This window comes from Sprattus sprattus (assembly GCF_963457725.1).
Source record: "Sprattus sprattus genome assembly, chromosome: 20".
Lineage (NCBI taxonomy): Eukaryota > Metazoa > Chordata > Actinopteri > Clupeiformes > Clupeidae > Sprattus > Sprattus sprattus.
In genome coordinates, this window is record NC_137918.1 from 21,417,670 (window position 1) to 21,435,169 (window position 17,500).

The 17,500-nt window shown below is 46.6% G+C and overlaps 1 protein-coding gene across 4 annotated transcripts in view; it reads left to right on the top strand.

Annotated features, from left to right (window-relative positions):
* Window positions 1–17,500, top strand: part of fbxw7 (F-box and WD repeat domain containing 7) — a 68,680-nt gene that overhangs the window by 29,737 nt on the left and 21,443 nt on the right. For 2 of the 4 annotated variants that reach the window (XM_080859060.1, XM_080859061.1), the window contains exons 1-3: window positions 9,211–9,312; window positions 13,253–13,335; window positions 14,985–15,126. In XM_080859060.1, the coding sequence (XP_080715186.1) occupies window positions 9,274–9,312; window positions 13,253–13,335; window positions 14,985–15,126 (264 nt within the window). In that variant the 5' untranslated portion in view covers window positions 9,211–9,273. Of the gene's footprint in view, window positions 1–9,210; window positions 9,313–13,252; window positions 13,336–14,984; window positions 15,127–17,500 lie in introns of those variants that run through there. The other 2 variants (XM_080859058.1, XM_080859059.1) reach the window with 1 other exon arrangement.

The window sequence follows — 17,500 nt, forward strand, 5'->3', positions numbered from 1 at the left end:
TATTATCAATTTTGTGATGCAATGGCGATGTTGATTGTGTAAACTTCATGTTGGAGCCATCTTGAGAAATACTGTGGAGTAAATGAGTGAAAGTTGATGTTTTCAAGGCCAGGTCAAAGTGTTGACTAGCACTGGGCTGTAGTAGTGTGTAACTTTCGCCTGCCCTGGGCTAACCTGAAGGAGCCCGTGTCTATGGCGCTGATTCTGCATGCCTCGGGGTGTGTGGGCCAGGCCTCCAGACCAGAGTGGCTAAGCACAGGACACAAAGGACACACACACACACACACACACACACACACACACACACACACACACACACACACACACACAAAGGTCAAGTGTCCCCCACGGACCATGTCTCCCTGGGATTATGATGAGGCCAGTTAATGACCTGTTTATGACAAGGTGCTCCCAACGTTGGCTACCTTGGCATCTCGTTGAGGGGGAGTCATTTTGCTCTGGGCTGTTTTTCCGAGCCGGCTTCACCACCAGCCCTAAGGCTTGACACGTAACCAAGTGGAAGAGGTTGCATTTACGATTTTGTCTGTTTGTACCCTTGAAGGGAGTCCAAGGCTGCTTCTGTTTAGATTAATTCCTCTTTTAATTTGGCCTGTGTGTACTCAATTACAGTGATTTAAGTGGTCTGTAGTGTTATATGCATACCAGAGTTTCCATTAGCTACTAATTACTGCTTTCTGCCTAGTAAAATTGATTAAAAAAATGATTCGATTTAAAAACTTTTTAAAATATCTGCTGATATTGCTCACACAAAACGTAGCTATTCACAAAGGCTATCTCTAAACAGGACAGTTGAGTTTTTACAGCAAAACAGCCTACAGTACTTTTTCCCCAAAAGGGTGTGACTCCTCCTTCAGCAACCGCCCCCCCCCCCCTCATTGAATCCAAGCGTGCCTGTCGAGATGTAGTGGCAGTGGTGACGGCGCTCCAGGGTTATGGGGGTGTAACGTTCCCAAACCAGTTGCAAAGTGCTTATTTATGAGTTCAGTGAGCTGTACCTCGACTGGGCTGTACTGGATAAAATTGGCTGTGTTCTGCCCGTGTCGGGCGTGCCACCAGAGAGGGTTAAGGCGGTGCTGTGAAGATGCCTGGAGGTGGAGAGAGTGACGCAGCTGATTCACATTGCAAGCTGCAAAGACACATTTAACGCGTTTGATTTCAAGTCAGCAGCCGAGGACTAAGCGGTAGCTTAGAGTCTTCATTTGATGCCTAAATTTAAGCGGCTAATGTTTCACTCTATCGTTACTGTTCGGTTTCCTTGGCCTAATCGTAACTGTTCATTAAATAGTCAAAATTACTTGAAGTCAGTGTCATTCTTTCGTCAACCTAGGTGTACGTTATATTTGTGTTTGTAACAGACTGTTATTGACAGTTGACCAGTGAGTTTTAAATGTGTCCAGTAAAATACATTCTTAAAATCCTAGCTGCATCCCTAGCTGATGCATTCAGATTGGAACAAGGTTCAGGGCTGAAGATGGACCATGGGGTGTCACTGCCAAGGCAACCTTTTTGAACTGTTTGTTAGGCTTGCGCTGAAGTGAACTTGAAGAGGCAGGAGGGCAGGGTGTGGTCCCTGGAGAGCATTTAAAACTGGCCCTGTTGATGGTGCACCCATGCAGGAAGACAGCAAGGTACTGCTCTCTGAGCATGTGTTTCAACAACCAAACACTTTGGAAAACAAGAGTGTGGAAGGATGGCTAAAATCCAAAAGCATGTACACGCACGCACAAACACACACACACACACACACACACACACAGAAGGAGTTTTTGAGCTTGTTATTGCGTCTTATAAAACATACATCGATTTCATTGCTGTTGGGTTACATCAGCTACCATTGATGATTTATGTTCTTTTTCTCTGTTTTTCGTCCCTCTTGAGTTGTTTCCTCATGACCATCATGGGTAATCATGGTGTATTCCTGTCTGTTCACTGTGCTCAAATGATTGTAGTTTTGGTGACACCACACCAGACATGCATATTATCTTTAAATACCAGATGTCAAATTAAGGCCAAAAAAGCTTCACTTCCTGGAGTTCAGGAATAGGGCGACTATGAGAAGAATCAGCGTGACTAAAAGGACACTTAATAACCCAAAAATATCACCTGTCTGATCTCCAGCATCACTAAAATAATCCTGTTTTTTATTGAAAGGGCCTTCCTCATTCCCATTATTTGTTCATTCAAAAACACAGTGCTCAGACATTCCAACTATCCTCTACTCATACTTACTTACTACTGGAGAAGAGATTGCTCATCCCTGTGGTGTGGGAGAATTGATCAACATCCTGTGTTCCAAACGTCCAGGCCTGCACACAGCATCCAGCCACGCTGTGAGGATATTTCCTGTACCTAAGAACATCTCTCAAGCTCACCTGCCCCCCTCCCCCCATGGATCATAGTCCAATCTCAAGGAGAGAAGGAGCAGGGAGTCAGTAAAGGGGGGGAAAAGGGGACTGGATATTCCCTGGATATACCGCCAAATGACTTTTCCAACTCCCAGCTGAACTCTTCCCCAAGAACACTAAGCTAAAGCACACCCTCATCTGTCCTCATCTCACCACAACCAACTGTCAAGGCTCTCAAGATTCACCACAGGTTCTCACAAGGACCTTATATCCTTGGAAGATTTAATATCATGTCACAGAATGCGGAAGGCGGGAAAGTGTAGGGTCCGTGTTTACGTTGTTTTGCAAATTCAGAAAGATGAGAAAAGAATAGCAGAAGTTTATAATAAGCAGTGTAATTTTAGGTGGTTAGCATAAATGGTTGCCTTCTTTTTCATCATATTCTGGGAGACCTGTCTCCGAGAGGGAACAGAGTTGTCCTCTTATTCCCCCGTGTTGCCCAGCGACCCTCTGTCTCCACCTCCCAGCGCCTCGTTCCCTCCCTCATCTGCCCCCACGTCCATGAGAATGCATATTACTGTATTGTTAGCAGAGCAGCGGGGCTGTAATTTGAGGGCTATTTTTAACGGAGTGTGGCGCTCGTCTTCTGCTGAGCGTGAGTGTGTGGGCGCCTGTGTGCGCTGTGGTCCCCCATTCCGAATGAAGCGGACCAGCCACTCAGCGAAGTGCGTCACCGAACGCAGCGGGAAAGGTCAGCGGCATAATGAGATTGGCATCAACCGAGAGGAAACGACCGGGCCCAGCCGTGGTGGTAGCACCATCCGCTTCTCCTCCTCTCGTCTCGAGATGGAAATGTGAGCACTCAGCCGTTCTTACACACGGCTCACATGGATGGCCTGAGTCAGCACATCCAGCTCAGAGACATCTGTAATGGAAGTGATTTGGTAATGATAGCCGTTCCTACTACTCTCTACTTGCCTTTTGAGCCAGAGGCAAGAGAGTTAAAAGTGCACAGAGGTTTTTTTTTTCATGCAGGACTGCTCTGGGGGTACTGCTGTGTACGGAGAGTTTGGTCTGTAAGGGCGACTGGTACACGAGGTAGAGAAGTCGTTCAGTAATCAGAAGGTTGCTAGTTCGATTTCCCGTCGAAGTGTCCTTGAGCAAGACACTGAACCCCTAATTGCTCCTGATGTGCAGTGTGCCATCAGTGTAAATGTAAAATGTGTATAAATCCTTGTAAGTCGCTTTGGATAAAAAGCGTCTGCTAAATGACTAAATGTAAATGTAAAATGTAGGGCTTTAGGTTATGTGAACGACTATCAGGGGTTAATCACTTGGCCCGATCTGGGGTCAGACAACATACAATAATCACACATTTCACTCTTTTGTTGTTTTGATAATATGACCGAGTTGGCTTTGATTGCCCCATCAGTGCCTGCCCTTGAAAAGAGACCATGCACGTTTCAAAGGCACCGAGTCCCAATACTGTTCTCTGGTCTCTCAGTAGTGATGCTGTATGGGTCCAACTGCCATCTGAGTTATTGTGGAAAGAGAATACGATAATCACACAGCTGCTTTCAAATGACAATAGGCACATTCAAATCCCAACGGATGTGTTGTGCTGTAAACCTGCTGTATAGATTTAAGATAATTGAAAGAGTTTGTGTGTTTCTGAGCAGTTTTATCACTTACCAAGGCTAACCTCGTCAGGCCATATCCTCTTTTGATTTGGCCTCATACTAGAATAATGAGAGATGATGGATTTTTACAATTAAGTAATTTTTCATTGCAACTTCGCCCAGCATTTTAATAACACGTTTAATGTTGGTGTTGATTAAATTGGCCCCTCTGGTATCATGCCTGAGCTGATCGGTGTCACCGATCTGGCTGTTTTTCTGTAGCATGCCCGGTGGTTTGACTTCCTGTGGGACTTTCCTGTTGTCTATCCTTGATTGTTGAATCTTTATTGTTCAGGAAACGCTCCAGGTGAAAAGCATAAAGGCACGGGGGCAGGCGTGTATTCCTGTGAATTTGTCCCTGTAAAGGACTCTGTGCTTTTGAAAGTAAATAGCCTCTCAAAGCGTGGCAGAGGGTTGGGAAAGGGGAGTCACTTTTACCCTTGTTCAGATTCTGTCTTTCACCTGCACCCTGCTTACAGATTGCATTTGTTTGGCTTGCTGGAGGTCGTTCACCTTTTGTTATTTCCTCGGCAGGAGTATAAAAACCACAGACCCTAGAACCTCCATCTTTGCCCAGGCCAGAGGCCTTGGGGTCTCTGATGTCAGTGCAGCACCGTGCTCCTGAGGTCGTGAACCTCCCTGCCCACTCTTCTATGGATTGTTAAGTTTCTAGATTCAGTGGCCTAGTACTGTTTTCTCTCTAACTGCCAGTCAGCGATGAGCAACAACGTGTTTCAGCCTACTGTTCTGATAAATAAAATATGATAAGTCATATCTGCCCCATTCATATCTGCCCCATTTTTATTGTCATTTCAGACTTAGTCCGCTGCTTCAGTGAAGGTAGGCCGTGGTGAGATTCTGTGGAGATGAAAGAGCTTCCCAGTGTTGTCATAAAATGTGACCTTCCCAGACTCTACGCAGAGAAATAAAACATCTCCTAATTAAATTCAGCTGCAGTGAGCAACAAATAAATGCCAGAATTAGTTTTGTGGTTGTAGCTTATTACAGCTTTATCATGTGTTTGGATTAGTGTGGGAGTGAAGTTCAGTGATGCATTTTCCCCACAGACCCTACAAATCTACACTAAATGGAACTTGGAAGACGTGAAAGACAGTTGGTCCAGTCGTTGGTTCGATAGTGAGTTAAGACAGTTGGTCCAATCGTTGGTTTGATAGTGAGATACGCAGGCTGTCCGTTATTCCCTAAACCATACAAAATAAACTACCTTAATACACAGGCAATTTGAGACGTCTCTCTTAAATATGTCCCTGAAAGCACTAGCCTGTGGTGTTGAAAGGGTCATTTATTCTGGATGAGGAGCCTGTGGCTCTCCCTCTTATAACCTCCTTCAATCAGCCAAGTGATTTCACGTATTCTATTCTGTAAAAAAAAATAAGAAAAATGAATCAGTACATTTCACTTTCTTTTTTGTTGTTTTGATAATATGACCGAGTTGGCTTTGATTGCCCCATTAGTGCCTGCCCTTCGAAAAGAGACCATGCACGTTTCAAAGGCACCGAGTCCCAATACTGTTCTCTGGTCTCTCCGTAGTGATGCTGTATGGGTCCAACTGCCATCTGAGTTATTGTGGAGAGAGGGGGTGAATTCTGAGTGTTAATCGGGGACCGCGTGAGCAGATGGCATCATTGTGCCTCAGGGGCGTCTGCAGTCCGCGGGTGCATTCATTAAGGTGAATGTCATCTGCCGGATTGGAATGCAGAGCTCCATGCTTCACCCGTTCGTCGTCCATTCATGTATCAAAAGGCCACGGTGCTCCGCCATTTTTGTCTTGGCGACGAGACAATGACAAGGCGGGATTTAGAACTGCCTCACTGACTCCGAGGAATTCCCTTCTTCGAGCTCAGTGCCCCATGTGGGGCCACTATTCAGTTCAAGATCACTTGCTCGTGGCATGTTGGCCCAGGCCTTTCTGCGCTCTCACATCTGTCGTGTTTCTGAAACTCCTTGGCATGTCCTTTTTTTATTTCAGCTGCATTGATGTGAAAGGGCTGAGTAATTTAGGCTTTTATAGTATTAAGGGGAAATGAAAAGGAGTGATCATTTTTTTGTTGTTGAAATCATCAATTTTCTCTTGAAAGGGCTTTCATCAAAGATTGAACAGCTTTATGTCACTCATGTTTTGGAGGGTTCCTCTTGACTCAATCTGCCAAAATGAGCCTTGTGTAGCTGTGAACATGAGGTCTTACACTAGGGAACACTGTACGTTTTCCCCCTCTCAAAGGCAATCTCATTAGTGCCACGCTACAACCCACAACAGAGCGCAGTTGCAGGCCATCCATCATATCACAGGCATGCCCCTGTCAGTTTGACAAGCTCCTCTGTCATTTCAGCAGTAGTGGAAAAAAAAAAGATATAAGCTGGTATGAAATGAGTCTTCTCTTGAAGAGACACCTGTTTTAGTGGAGCCTGTCTGTGTCTGGCTCTGAGGGGTTTGGGAAGCTTGTCAGCCGGGGAACTTGTTAATTCACAACCATGGAGAGAGCAGAAGGCTTCCCACAAAAGAAGTGTCTGGGGAGGCTTTTTCAAAAAGCAGTGCCGGTCTCACTACTCACATGCCTCACATTCCTATCTGCTGTGTAAAGTTTAAGGGCCTCTGTTCTGAGCAGGAGTTTTGGGAGGGAGTGGTGTCTGTACACAAAAGTATATGGGGCCTGCAAAAGCTTCTCACAACCTTAATACAATCACTACATGCAGGCGTCATGGAGATGGTAGTATGGAGCCCAAGTTCAAGTCCTCGGTCGGTCCTTCTGGAGCCACTAACACACACAGAGAATGTCAGATCAGTCATCTTACAAAAATAACTGCTGTTCACATGAATAACAATGTTATTAGAATCTGGACCCTAATTTATTTTTTATTATTATTCATTTTCTATACAGAGAAGAAGCTAAAGAAATCCAAGAAGGTGTATACTTTCCTACAAACAACTTTTAAAGAAAACAAAACAGTTGATTTAAGCTCTACCTGAGCAGCTCCATCTCTGAAAATGTCTTTCTAAGGCTTGACCGTCATCTCCCATCTGAACATCTTATTGCAGCCAGTGTGCGCCCACCTTCCTGAAGTAATTACCCAGAAATTGAAGACTTTCTAGTCTGGAGTACTTTTGGCAGATGGAGAGGTTTGCTCAGCCATTTGTCAAGGAATGGCCGGCAAACTTCTGACAGGCGCAATTTTGTTCGCCCAATGCCACCCCTCAGTAACTCACACCGCACTGCTGCCCCTCAGAGGGAGAAGACCGGGGCAAAGAGTGGGCGGCCATTTTATGCAGTTTCGTGTCAAGACACTCAGGCTTACCGAGGCTGAACAGTGCAGAGTAGAAATACTTCCTGACTGGAAGTGTTTGAGCACAGGAGATAAATTATGCAACTGTTGGATTTGCTTTAGCTGAGCATCCCACAACCCTGTAGAGGACATCTGTCCTGATCCTGCCTGTTGGTATGTTGGGAATTAGAAGTCCTCACATGCCCGAATGCTTTTGATGCTCACAGACAAAAAGTACTGCTGTTAGTGGTTTAAAAATGCTGGGAAACGGTTTGTGATTAGTTTTGGAATGTGACGTACAAAATATGACGGACAGAATACTTCTATGGTTGTGTAACCGTCACACAGTCATGGACACATTTGTTTTTGAATTAAGATCAGCTTTGATGGAACTGCAGTAGACAAGCCATTACAGTTAGCTTGAAATAAGGTATTTTAAAAATCTGGAATGGCTGCATTTTGTGGTGTTTGTTGTTTCTGACTGTTTATTGAAGGTTGCCTCTTTGGTTCACAAATCATTGCTGTAATCCATTTTCTATGTATGAAAATATTATATTCCCTGAGCGACTGTCTCCAATCCCTTTCCCCTGGAAATGTCTGAACCTGTCAGGTAAGCCGAAGGATGGCTGACGGTTTTCACTCATTTGCAGGTGTGCTCATGCACCATGCTGCAAGGCCTCCCAATTCCCTTTGTCCAAACTGATGAAAGTAAACAAAGAGCTCTCTTTGTAGAGTGCTTTCGTTTTTGTTTTCCTTTGTTGGGCTGTATTTGAATGAGGTAGTCTGAGCTACTGGTCACAACAGGGTTGTACTCTGATAAGCAAATAATTGTGACAAAGGCACAAAACATTGATTTGTGGCACCATAAACCATACACAAAAAAAAAAACAGAATGACTGTGGTGGTGTTTATCTAACTGGCTATTTAGTGATGATTTTGAACTGAAACCATCATTTGAAGTCTATTTATGTCTGCCACTTTTATGTCAGTGATTGGCACCATCCTTACAGATCTGCACCTGGGACTCACATAATCTGTATAGCACATCATTTGTCGGCATTTAAATGTTTCCTTTACTTGGATCCATATCTCTTTAGAGCAGCATTTATATTATGTTTGGTGTACGTAACGGTGCAATCTACGCTGAAGTTTGTTATTCTTGTTTAGTCGTGGTGATGGTAATTTGCTCCAATGTATGAGTGCGCCCCAGATATGGCGTGAACAGTTCCATCTAGGGTGCAAAATTCCACCTGCTCAGTGATTAGGAAGGGAGGCGTAGGGGGGGGGGGGTCCGCTCCCACGGAGTGAACGGCAACAAGTGAATTGCATGATTCAACATACTGAACTCTTTACCGTTCTCCAGCAATATCGCCATAAATGTACGGCCGCTACTTCCCTGGTGAAATGGACGCGCTGCGCAGCGCACACGGTTAAATCTCGGGCTGCACCATTTCACTCTCCTCCGCCGGGGACGATGTAATCCGATCCCTGCGCGGTAGCCAGTGTAGGAGAAGAACCAAAGAGGGCAGGGTCCTGCGCTTCTCTCGCCTCACTCCACTCCACCCCTCCCCTTCGCTATCTTTTTTTTCCTCCCTCTGTCTGTCTCCCTGAATGCGCAGCTTTCCCATTTTCGTCGGCTTCTTTCCCCTCATATCTCCTACCCTAGCGTAGTCCTTTGAGGGCAGTTAGTCGAGTGAGAAGCGGGCAGCGAGGGTTTGATTTGTTACGGATCCACATATGGTGAATACGCGGTGTAGCTATCTGCACAGGATTCTCCACTTTGCACGTCCGTCCTGTGACGTGGTCGAGCATGTCCACATCAGAGACAGTGTCGGATCTACCTGAAAGTACGCTCCGTGCGCGTTATCAGAGAGTACCTACCAGGCAGACCTAGTTGAGCTTCAGCAATTTACAGTGAAGGAAACCAACCACACCGGATTACAACGATGGGGTTCTACGGTACTTTAAAGATGATCTTCTATAAAGTGAGTAGGATTTCAAAATCACACTTTTGACAGTTCGTGCTCTATTTTCGGTCGTGATTGACAGTTTTGAGGATGTAAAAAAAAAAATGGTTGTGAGGGCACCAGCAGACCTGCGGCAACGCAACATCTGCAAATTCCAACGGCACTGCAGGAATATTAATGCTGTCGGACTCGACTGCTCTGACTGTTTGTAATACACGATGCCGTGTTATCATTTGGATGAATTACCGAAGCCTCCTGATAGCGTGCAACTGATCCACCAGTTCATTGGGAATGGTTTTGATTCGCTAAAATACTGCCAATTCCTTTCCCCTCTTGAGCCTATGCATACATGTCAACGGAGATGTGTTGTGGTAATGCGGACGTAGTTTTATTGCAAATCTTACATAGTGCTGTTTAAAAGCGGTGTGCTCATTGCACAAATGCAGTTGCACCTGCACCTCACGGATTGAAGGAAGCCTCAGCTCCGCTTCCTCCAATGTCCTCATACACCGCTGAAATCACAGATGGAGTCGCCACAGCGTCTTCATTTTTCCCACGCTGAGCGTAGTGATATAGTTGAAAGCGTCTCGTACGGATTAGTGTGCCAAAGAAAACTAATTTGTGATCAACCGTTTACATTAGGCTATTATTTGAAGATCAGAGTAGACATGAAGGCTCGTTAGTGTAATGCGTCTTGGACTGAAGTAGTCTAACCTCATTAGCTCCTTTATACCTAGTTGTGACGTGTTTTTTTTTTATTTGAATCAGATTCGAGTAAACGGTTACTTTGTAGACTCACTTGTATGTCATTTTATCCGTATACGGCTATTTATTTATTTATTAATCCATGCATTCATTTATTTGTCAAAATTGCCTGTTGAAGGATGCCATCCCTCTTGTGTTTCCTAGCTGTATAAGATAATGGGTTACTGTGTCAAGCCCTTTTATAGGGCAACGTAAAGGGAACCCTGCAATGCAAATCAGTTAAGATTGTGATTCGTACGGGCGCAAGTGATACGTGTGAGGGAAAGAACGGACTTCGGGCAGAGGGAGCGTGTTCTAATGCATTAAAACACAAGTTTTACAAGCTACTGTGCTTCAAAGTAATGATGACATTGACAGCTGCCTTTAGTGATCCGTTTTATCCTTCGGAGCTCAAGGAATCGAGGCCTGTAATTAGACGTTACCCCGTTGCTAATGATGATCGGTATGAAACGAACAATAATATGACTATGCCATGTTGACAGCAGTGTCTTGCGGCTCATATGGACCATTTATACCTGAGCCTCATCAATATGCAATGTTGATGTTGACGTGAGCTTGCTAATGTAGCTTAAATCTGTTAGACAAACATTATAGCCTATTTCTTAAAAACAGTTTTTGGTAACTTGATTATGTGTGTTGTGCAAAAGGCAGGGTTTCTCCTAGTAATCAGGAGGCACCATTGCCAACTAGCTATTTGCAGATTGGCTGGGATTTAGTCAAAGACTGGCATTTCAGATAATAACAGATGTGCATGTTATTTTCTCATATGATTGCAAAATGACTACGATGTTGAGTGTATTTCTGTCGTGTGCTCGCCTCTAAATGAATGATTCTTCATGGTGAACACTAGACCCGAGAATTCAACAAGCAGTAGAAATGATCTTGCCTCACCCAAAAAAAAAAAAAAAACACCTTCAAGTGTAAATTTGTAATGCCCTAACCTTACCTATTGTGTAACTATGGACAGGGAGTCAGTGAGTGTTAGTGATGATAACCAGTGGTTTACAAACACTATGTTCTCAACTCAACTTGGGTTACCTTTACCCACTGGGTCCAGCTATACCCACATTGCTTTCAACAGGGCTGGCAACAAGATAACATTTGGATATTTGGATAACATATTGGAAATGTTAATCTTTTTCTACCACCTGATAAATCTTATTACCCTGCTATGCTTGGTTATTTCTCAGTTAGGCCTGTGGACGTAGTCCACATCATTTCAGATGATTCCTTTTGAATCCAAGCTTTTTTCCAGTGCTTCTCCACCATGCCATTGATCTTCAGTGGTTCTTTATGATTTTCATTGATTTATTTCATAATTGACTCTCTGGTGCCTGTGGATCTTGATCTGCCTTCCTCTCTTCCCATTGGCTTTAATGTAGTGAGGCTACTCTCAGTAGGGTGTCTGCTGCATCAGACACTGCTTTGCTCCACTCACCCAGGCTGGGGCTGCCCACTGATCATGGGAGCTGCAAGGCTATAAGACGGGGTTCTAAAGCCCATGTGGAACCCCCAGTGACCATGGGAACTGAGGGGCTGGGTTCTAAAGCCCATGTGGAACCCCCAGTGATCATGGGAACTGAGGGGCTGGGTTCTAAAGCCCATGTGGAACCCCCAGTGACCATGGGAACTGAGGGGCTGGGTTCTAAAGCCCATGTGTAACCCCCAGTGACCATGGGAACTGAGGGGCTGGGTTCTAAAGCCCATGTGTAACCCCCAGTGATCATGGGAACTGAGGGACTGGGTTCTAAAGCCCACGTGGAACCCCATGACGTCCTCTTATGAGTCACCTTTCATGAGGCGCCATAGCTGGGCTGTCTGTGCATCTGATCCATGTTGCCCATGTTAAATATTTTATCATATGATTGATTATAAGCACTTGCTAGTGAATGCATCCATCAGTTTCTGCTATTGCAAGAGAGCTGTGCACGAGCATGTTTGTCTGTGTGGGGTTTGCGTGCACCTAGGAACATCATTTTCGCCTAAGAATTGGAATTGTCTCACAGATTGACACATCCTAGGGCACTGCCTGTTCCTTGTGAACGGTACAAAAGAGTGATCATGAATCAAGCAGTGTGTGTGCGGCAGCGGCCCCTCTTTCAGTCCTTCCCTGGGGGCCTGTTGATTTCAGCGTAGGGCTCCATTTGAAGCATTGTCCTCACCGAAAATAGTTTTATTCAAATGTGTGTGTTTTTTTGGGTCTTGGTCTGTGGACTGTGGACACTGAGGCCTTGTTTAACAGACTGGATGTGTGACCGTAACCAGGGTGCTGCTATGCACAGAAGCACGAGAGAGAGATTGCTTGTGTGTGTGTGTGTGTTTGTAAGTGAGAGAAAGAGGAACAGAAGGAGGACAGTAAAGAATGGGGACGCTCTATTTTGTTCCTCCCTCAGCTGCAGTATAAATCAAGCTGCTCTCACGGCTGCGAAAGATGCAGCCAGGGCCACTGTGCCCCTCGTTATCACACCCCCATCATGTTGGTTGGTGGGTGGGTGGGTGTGTGTGTGTGTGTGTGTGTCTGTGTGTGTGTGTGTGTGTGTGTCTCTGTGTGTGTGTGTGTCTGTGTGTTTGTGTGTGTGTGTGTTTGTGTGTGTCTGTGTGTGTGTGTGTGTGTGTGTGTGTGTGTGTGTGTGTGTGTGTGTGTGTGTGTGCGCTTGTGCGTGCGTGCGCGCGCGTGTGTGTGTGTGTGTGTGTGTGTGTGTGTGTGCCCGTGTGTCAGATCCACTGTCCAATCAGAGACCCACCCTCGTTGTGGAGCTGAGCATCAGGCCACCCAGAGTCCTGTCCTCTCTCCTCTCCAGGCACCAGGCTCTCACGCTGCTGCCGCACACAGAGTCCCACCCTGCACGGAGCAACGTGACCTTTTAGCTCCGTGTATGAGTAGTGAGAGGCTCCGCTCCCCACTGTAATCATATTGATTCACACCGCACGCTCCACAGCCACAGTGGCGACACAGTCAGAAGGCTCATGTTGAATACATCATAATGAAAATCCCCACCAGCATAGCCCTGGTACTTACTTGTCTGTGGTCTAAAAATGAATGGCGGTGATTTCTTTCCTGTTTTCCATAGAGTAAGAACTGATTAAAGAACGTTTAAAGAAACGGAGGGTTCAACTGTATGGTTTGGTGTTGAGAGTCCTCTGCCTGTAATTGCGTAGAGTTAAATGCTGTCTTCTGTTCCTCCTCTTGCAGATGAAGAGAAAGTTGGACCATGGTCCCGAGGTCCGACCTTTCCCTGCAGGGAAGAAGCCCTACAAAGGCCCGGAGTACCCAAGGTAAGGCAACAAAACATTCATGGGTGCAGAAATGGAATGGATGGATAACAAAGCCTAAAATTGTGGCTGTGTAGTGAAATATGGGTGTTATTCTGGTTGCAGTGCCTCAGCATCAGAAAGAATTATTTTTAGTTTTTGGCTTTTTTATGCCTTTGATAGGTTAGCGAAGAGTGGGACAGAAAATGAGAGGGTAGAAGAGGTGGGGACTGGACTGGAGAAATGACATTGGGCCGGATTCGAACCCATGTCCTCCTGTGGCTACTGTATGAGCTACAGTGCCCCCCAAGAATTGTTGTGTTGTTAGTCATCCTGTGATGCTATAAGTGCGAACGGTAGCCGCCGCTCCTCACGCTTCAACCTGACAGCAGACTGATCCAGGCCCCCTTCTTCAAGTGGCTGGCGTCTCAAGTGCTCACTGCAGCTCATCCTAGCCAGCTACTGCCTGTATCCTCCACGGCTCTCACTGGAGTGGCCCGTTGGCTGCAGCGGCCAGCTGGTAATTGTGCCGCCTTGGCTCCTCTCCCCCTCTGAAATCCCATTAAAGATGAATCCATTATGAAACAGACCTCGCCTGCTCCCGTGAAGATTGTCGCTAAGCAGGATGGATCCATCTCTGAAATTGTGCCGTTGAATGTTTTCATTTTTTTTTTTTTTTTCTTCTCCCCCCTCTCTTGGCATGGCAATGATACACCCTTTGAAGTCGTCTGCTCAGTTTGAAGGTTTAAGCTCAGGGGCGCGCAGCCTACTGACACCCCAAGTACGATTCTTTTTGGCATTATGCTCGCTTTGAAGTCTCCAAGTGAACGGATCAAGCGGCGTACCAGTGTAGCAAAGAAAATATGCAAAAAGTGTGTGTGCGCACCCGTAGGATAGAACCTATTTGGTGGCCCAGGCAATCAAGCACAATCCAGGGAGGTGTAGTGAATCTCAGGGGTGAGCGTGAAGGGTCAGTTGAAACACACCGAGTTGGCGCTCCGTATGTGGATTGCCTTGCGTGGTGGATAAAGAACTGCGTTGTGTGACCCCAGCGTTGGTGGCAGGGCTGTGTGTGTGGGGGCGGTGGGCGTTCAGACGGGCCAGTCGTGAGCTCTTGGCTCAGATTCAGGCTGCTCAGCTCATTAGTCTCCAATGCAGAGCGGTTCCCACCACCCAGGCTTCTGTAGTGTGTGTGTGTGTTTGTGTGTGTGTGTGTGTGTGTGTGTGTGTGTGTGTGTTTGTTTCCCACCACCCAGGCTTCTGTAGTGTGTGTGTGTTTGTGTGTGTGTGTGTGTGTGTGTGTGTGTGTGTGTGTGTGTGTGTGTGTGCCCAGCCTTTGGTAGCGGCGGTACAGTTGTGATTAAATGCGGGATCAGATATCCCCACACAGGCTGCCGCAGCTCCGCCAGCTCATCCCACTTCCAGCGCCGCTAATGATTCCCACAAGCACACACACACACACACACATCTCTGAAGGCTCAGCAGCACCCAAACAAACTCCTCTGTCTGAAAAAATTTCAGTGCAATGCTTTCACTGGTCCTGCCTCGTCTTTGATGCCCATAGTCTAGTTCTTTCTGTGCGATCAGTGTCCAGCAGTACCCAGAGACACAACTTGTGGTGTGATGCACGGATGGAAGTAGCGTTGTTGTTTTTTTGTGTCTTGTCTCCGCAGCCCCACAGGGCTCGTCCCATACTCTGGCACTCCCACCACGTTCGGGGCCATACGGGCGGCCAACGGCCAGGGAAACCAGCGGCGGCGCATCACCTCCATCCAGCCCCCCAGCGGCCTGCAGGAATGGCTCCGCACATTTCAGGTGAGCACACCATGTTACTGTCCCCACACCATGTTACCCTCCCCTCCTCTCACTCTTCAGGTGAGCACACACCATGTTACCGTCCCCTCCCCTCACTCCTCAGGTGAGCACCCCATTTTACCGTCCCCTTCCCTCGCTCCTGACACTACCCCTCACACGGCTGAACCCCTAGCAGCTGGCACCTTCTCACACAGTTTCATCAGATGCTTCCCCACGGCACAGAGATGCCATTTTCCTCCACAGGACAGTGAGCTGTTCTGGCTCATTAGTGCTCATTGGCTGCCCCTGTCCCTGTCCCTCCATAGCACAGCTGTGCTCTACCCTGTCCCTCCATACCACAGCTGTGCTCTACCCTGTCCCTCCATACCACAGCTGTGCTCTACCCTGTCCCTCCATACCACAGCTGTGCTCTACCCTGTCCCTGTCCCTGTCCCTCCATAGCACAGCTGTGCTCTACCCTGTCCCTGTCCCTCCATACCACAGCTGTGCTCTGCACTGTCCCTGTCCCTCTATACCACAGCTGTGCTCTGCACTGTCCCTGTCCCTCCATACCACAGCTGTGCTCTGCCTTGTCCCTGTCCCTGTCCCTCCATACCACAGCTGTGCTCTGCCTTGTCCCTGTCCCTGTCCCTCCATACCACAGCTGTGCCCTACCCTGTCCCTGTCCCTGTCCCTCCATACCACAGCTGTGCTCTGCCTTGTCCCTGTCCCTGTCCCTCTATACCACAGCTGTGCTCTACCCTGTCCCTGTCCCTCCATACCACAGCTGTGCCCTACCCTGTCCCTGTCCCTCCATACCACAGCTGAGCTCTGTCCCTGTCCCTGTCCTTGTCCCTCCATACCACAGCTGTGCTCTACCCTGTCCCTGTCCCTCCATACCACAGCTGTGCTCTGTCCCTCCATACCACAGCTGTGCTCTACCCTGTCCCTGTCCCTGTCCCCGTGCATCCATTACACAGCTGAGCTCTGCTTCAACCTGTCTTGACTGGAAGGGTGTGGTTTGGACTGAAACAAAAAGATCTTTCGCACATCTTTGTTCAGTAATTCCCCATAGTTGACAAGCACTTGATCCTGGTATTTCACATGCACAGTAACAGTAAGCCATACAAAATGCCATTGAATTATCAGCCAGTAGAACACAGCTCTTTGCGTCTGTCTTCCTGTTGTTCTTTCATAGTGACTAATGATGAAGACGAATCGGCCTTATTTATTTAAGACACGGTGATGCTGACGCTATTACCATACAGTTGTGTGAAGGGGTCCTTTGTCAACTGCTTATACTCTCAACACAATCCAGTGGTTTGAATCAGTCACCTGTTCTCATTCTTTTCACCATCTGTTCAAAACAGCATGCACATAGTCAACTACTCTAAGTGAATCATTTATTGCCTCTGAAATGTGCACTATGGTGAAGAACTGAACTTTTTTTCCTAATGTTGTTGAGCATCATTACATTGACAGATAGTTTGTTTAGAGGATGTTAGCACACATCTGTTTAACTATTATTTCCATTGCACACATTGAGTCACATAAGGAGCGAGGTTTGACAGAATGACACGATGTCTGTCCACTGGTAGTAGTCAATGCTGCAATTGAAGAGTGTACAGGTGACTGGTATAGTATGCAGGAACAAGCTTCAGCAACTATACACTGGTGCCTTTGGAAATGAAATGATCCTTGTTGCATAACTCTAAATGCATGGCTTGTGCTACTGAACCAGCACCCAAAGGGTTGTCTGGGAATTCCCTGCCCCTTCACTGCATTGCATTTGCTCAGTTAGTCTGGCCAACTACTCATCAGCGATCCACTTCACTCACGTAATTGGACACGCCTTTAACCAATCAGACCAACGATACTATACAACGATCGGTAATAAAGCAAACACATATTTTTTCTGTATGAATTGTTCCAGGGCAAGTTTCTGTTCTGTTTTCAAAGAAAACTTGCCTTATCGAAGTTTTGCGGTGCTTCGGCGGCCACCATGTCCAATGTTTAAAAACTCTCCGTGCAGTAGATTTTGTAAAGTAGCCGTGGTAAGTTTAAATCCGCCAATGGCGCGCCAGGTAGCCAAAAGCCAGTTTGTGATTGGCTCCAAGGATTCTGGAAATCTTGAAATGAACGGGTATCCAAAGTTGGCCAGACCCACTGCAGAGGCAAAATCAATTTGGCCGAAAGAAGTGGGGCGGGACTTCCCAGACTACCCAAAGGGTGTTAATCCTGTGAAATAGGTGCTGTACACCATTGACAGGCTCCCACAAGTTGACCTGCCATATTTAAATACGTCATAGCCAACAAAAGGACTAAATCCTCTGCTTGCATCCCAGGCACTCATGTTCCACTCCTAATTGTATTTGGACTAATTAGGGAAATGTGA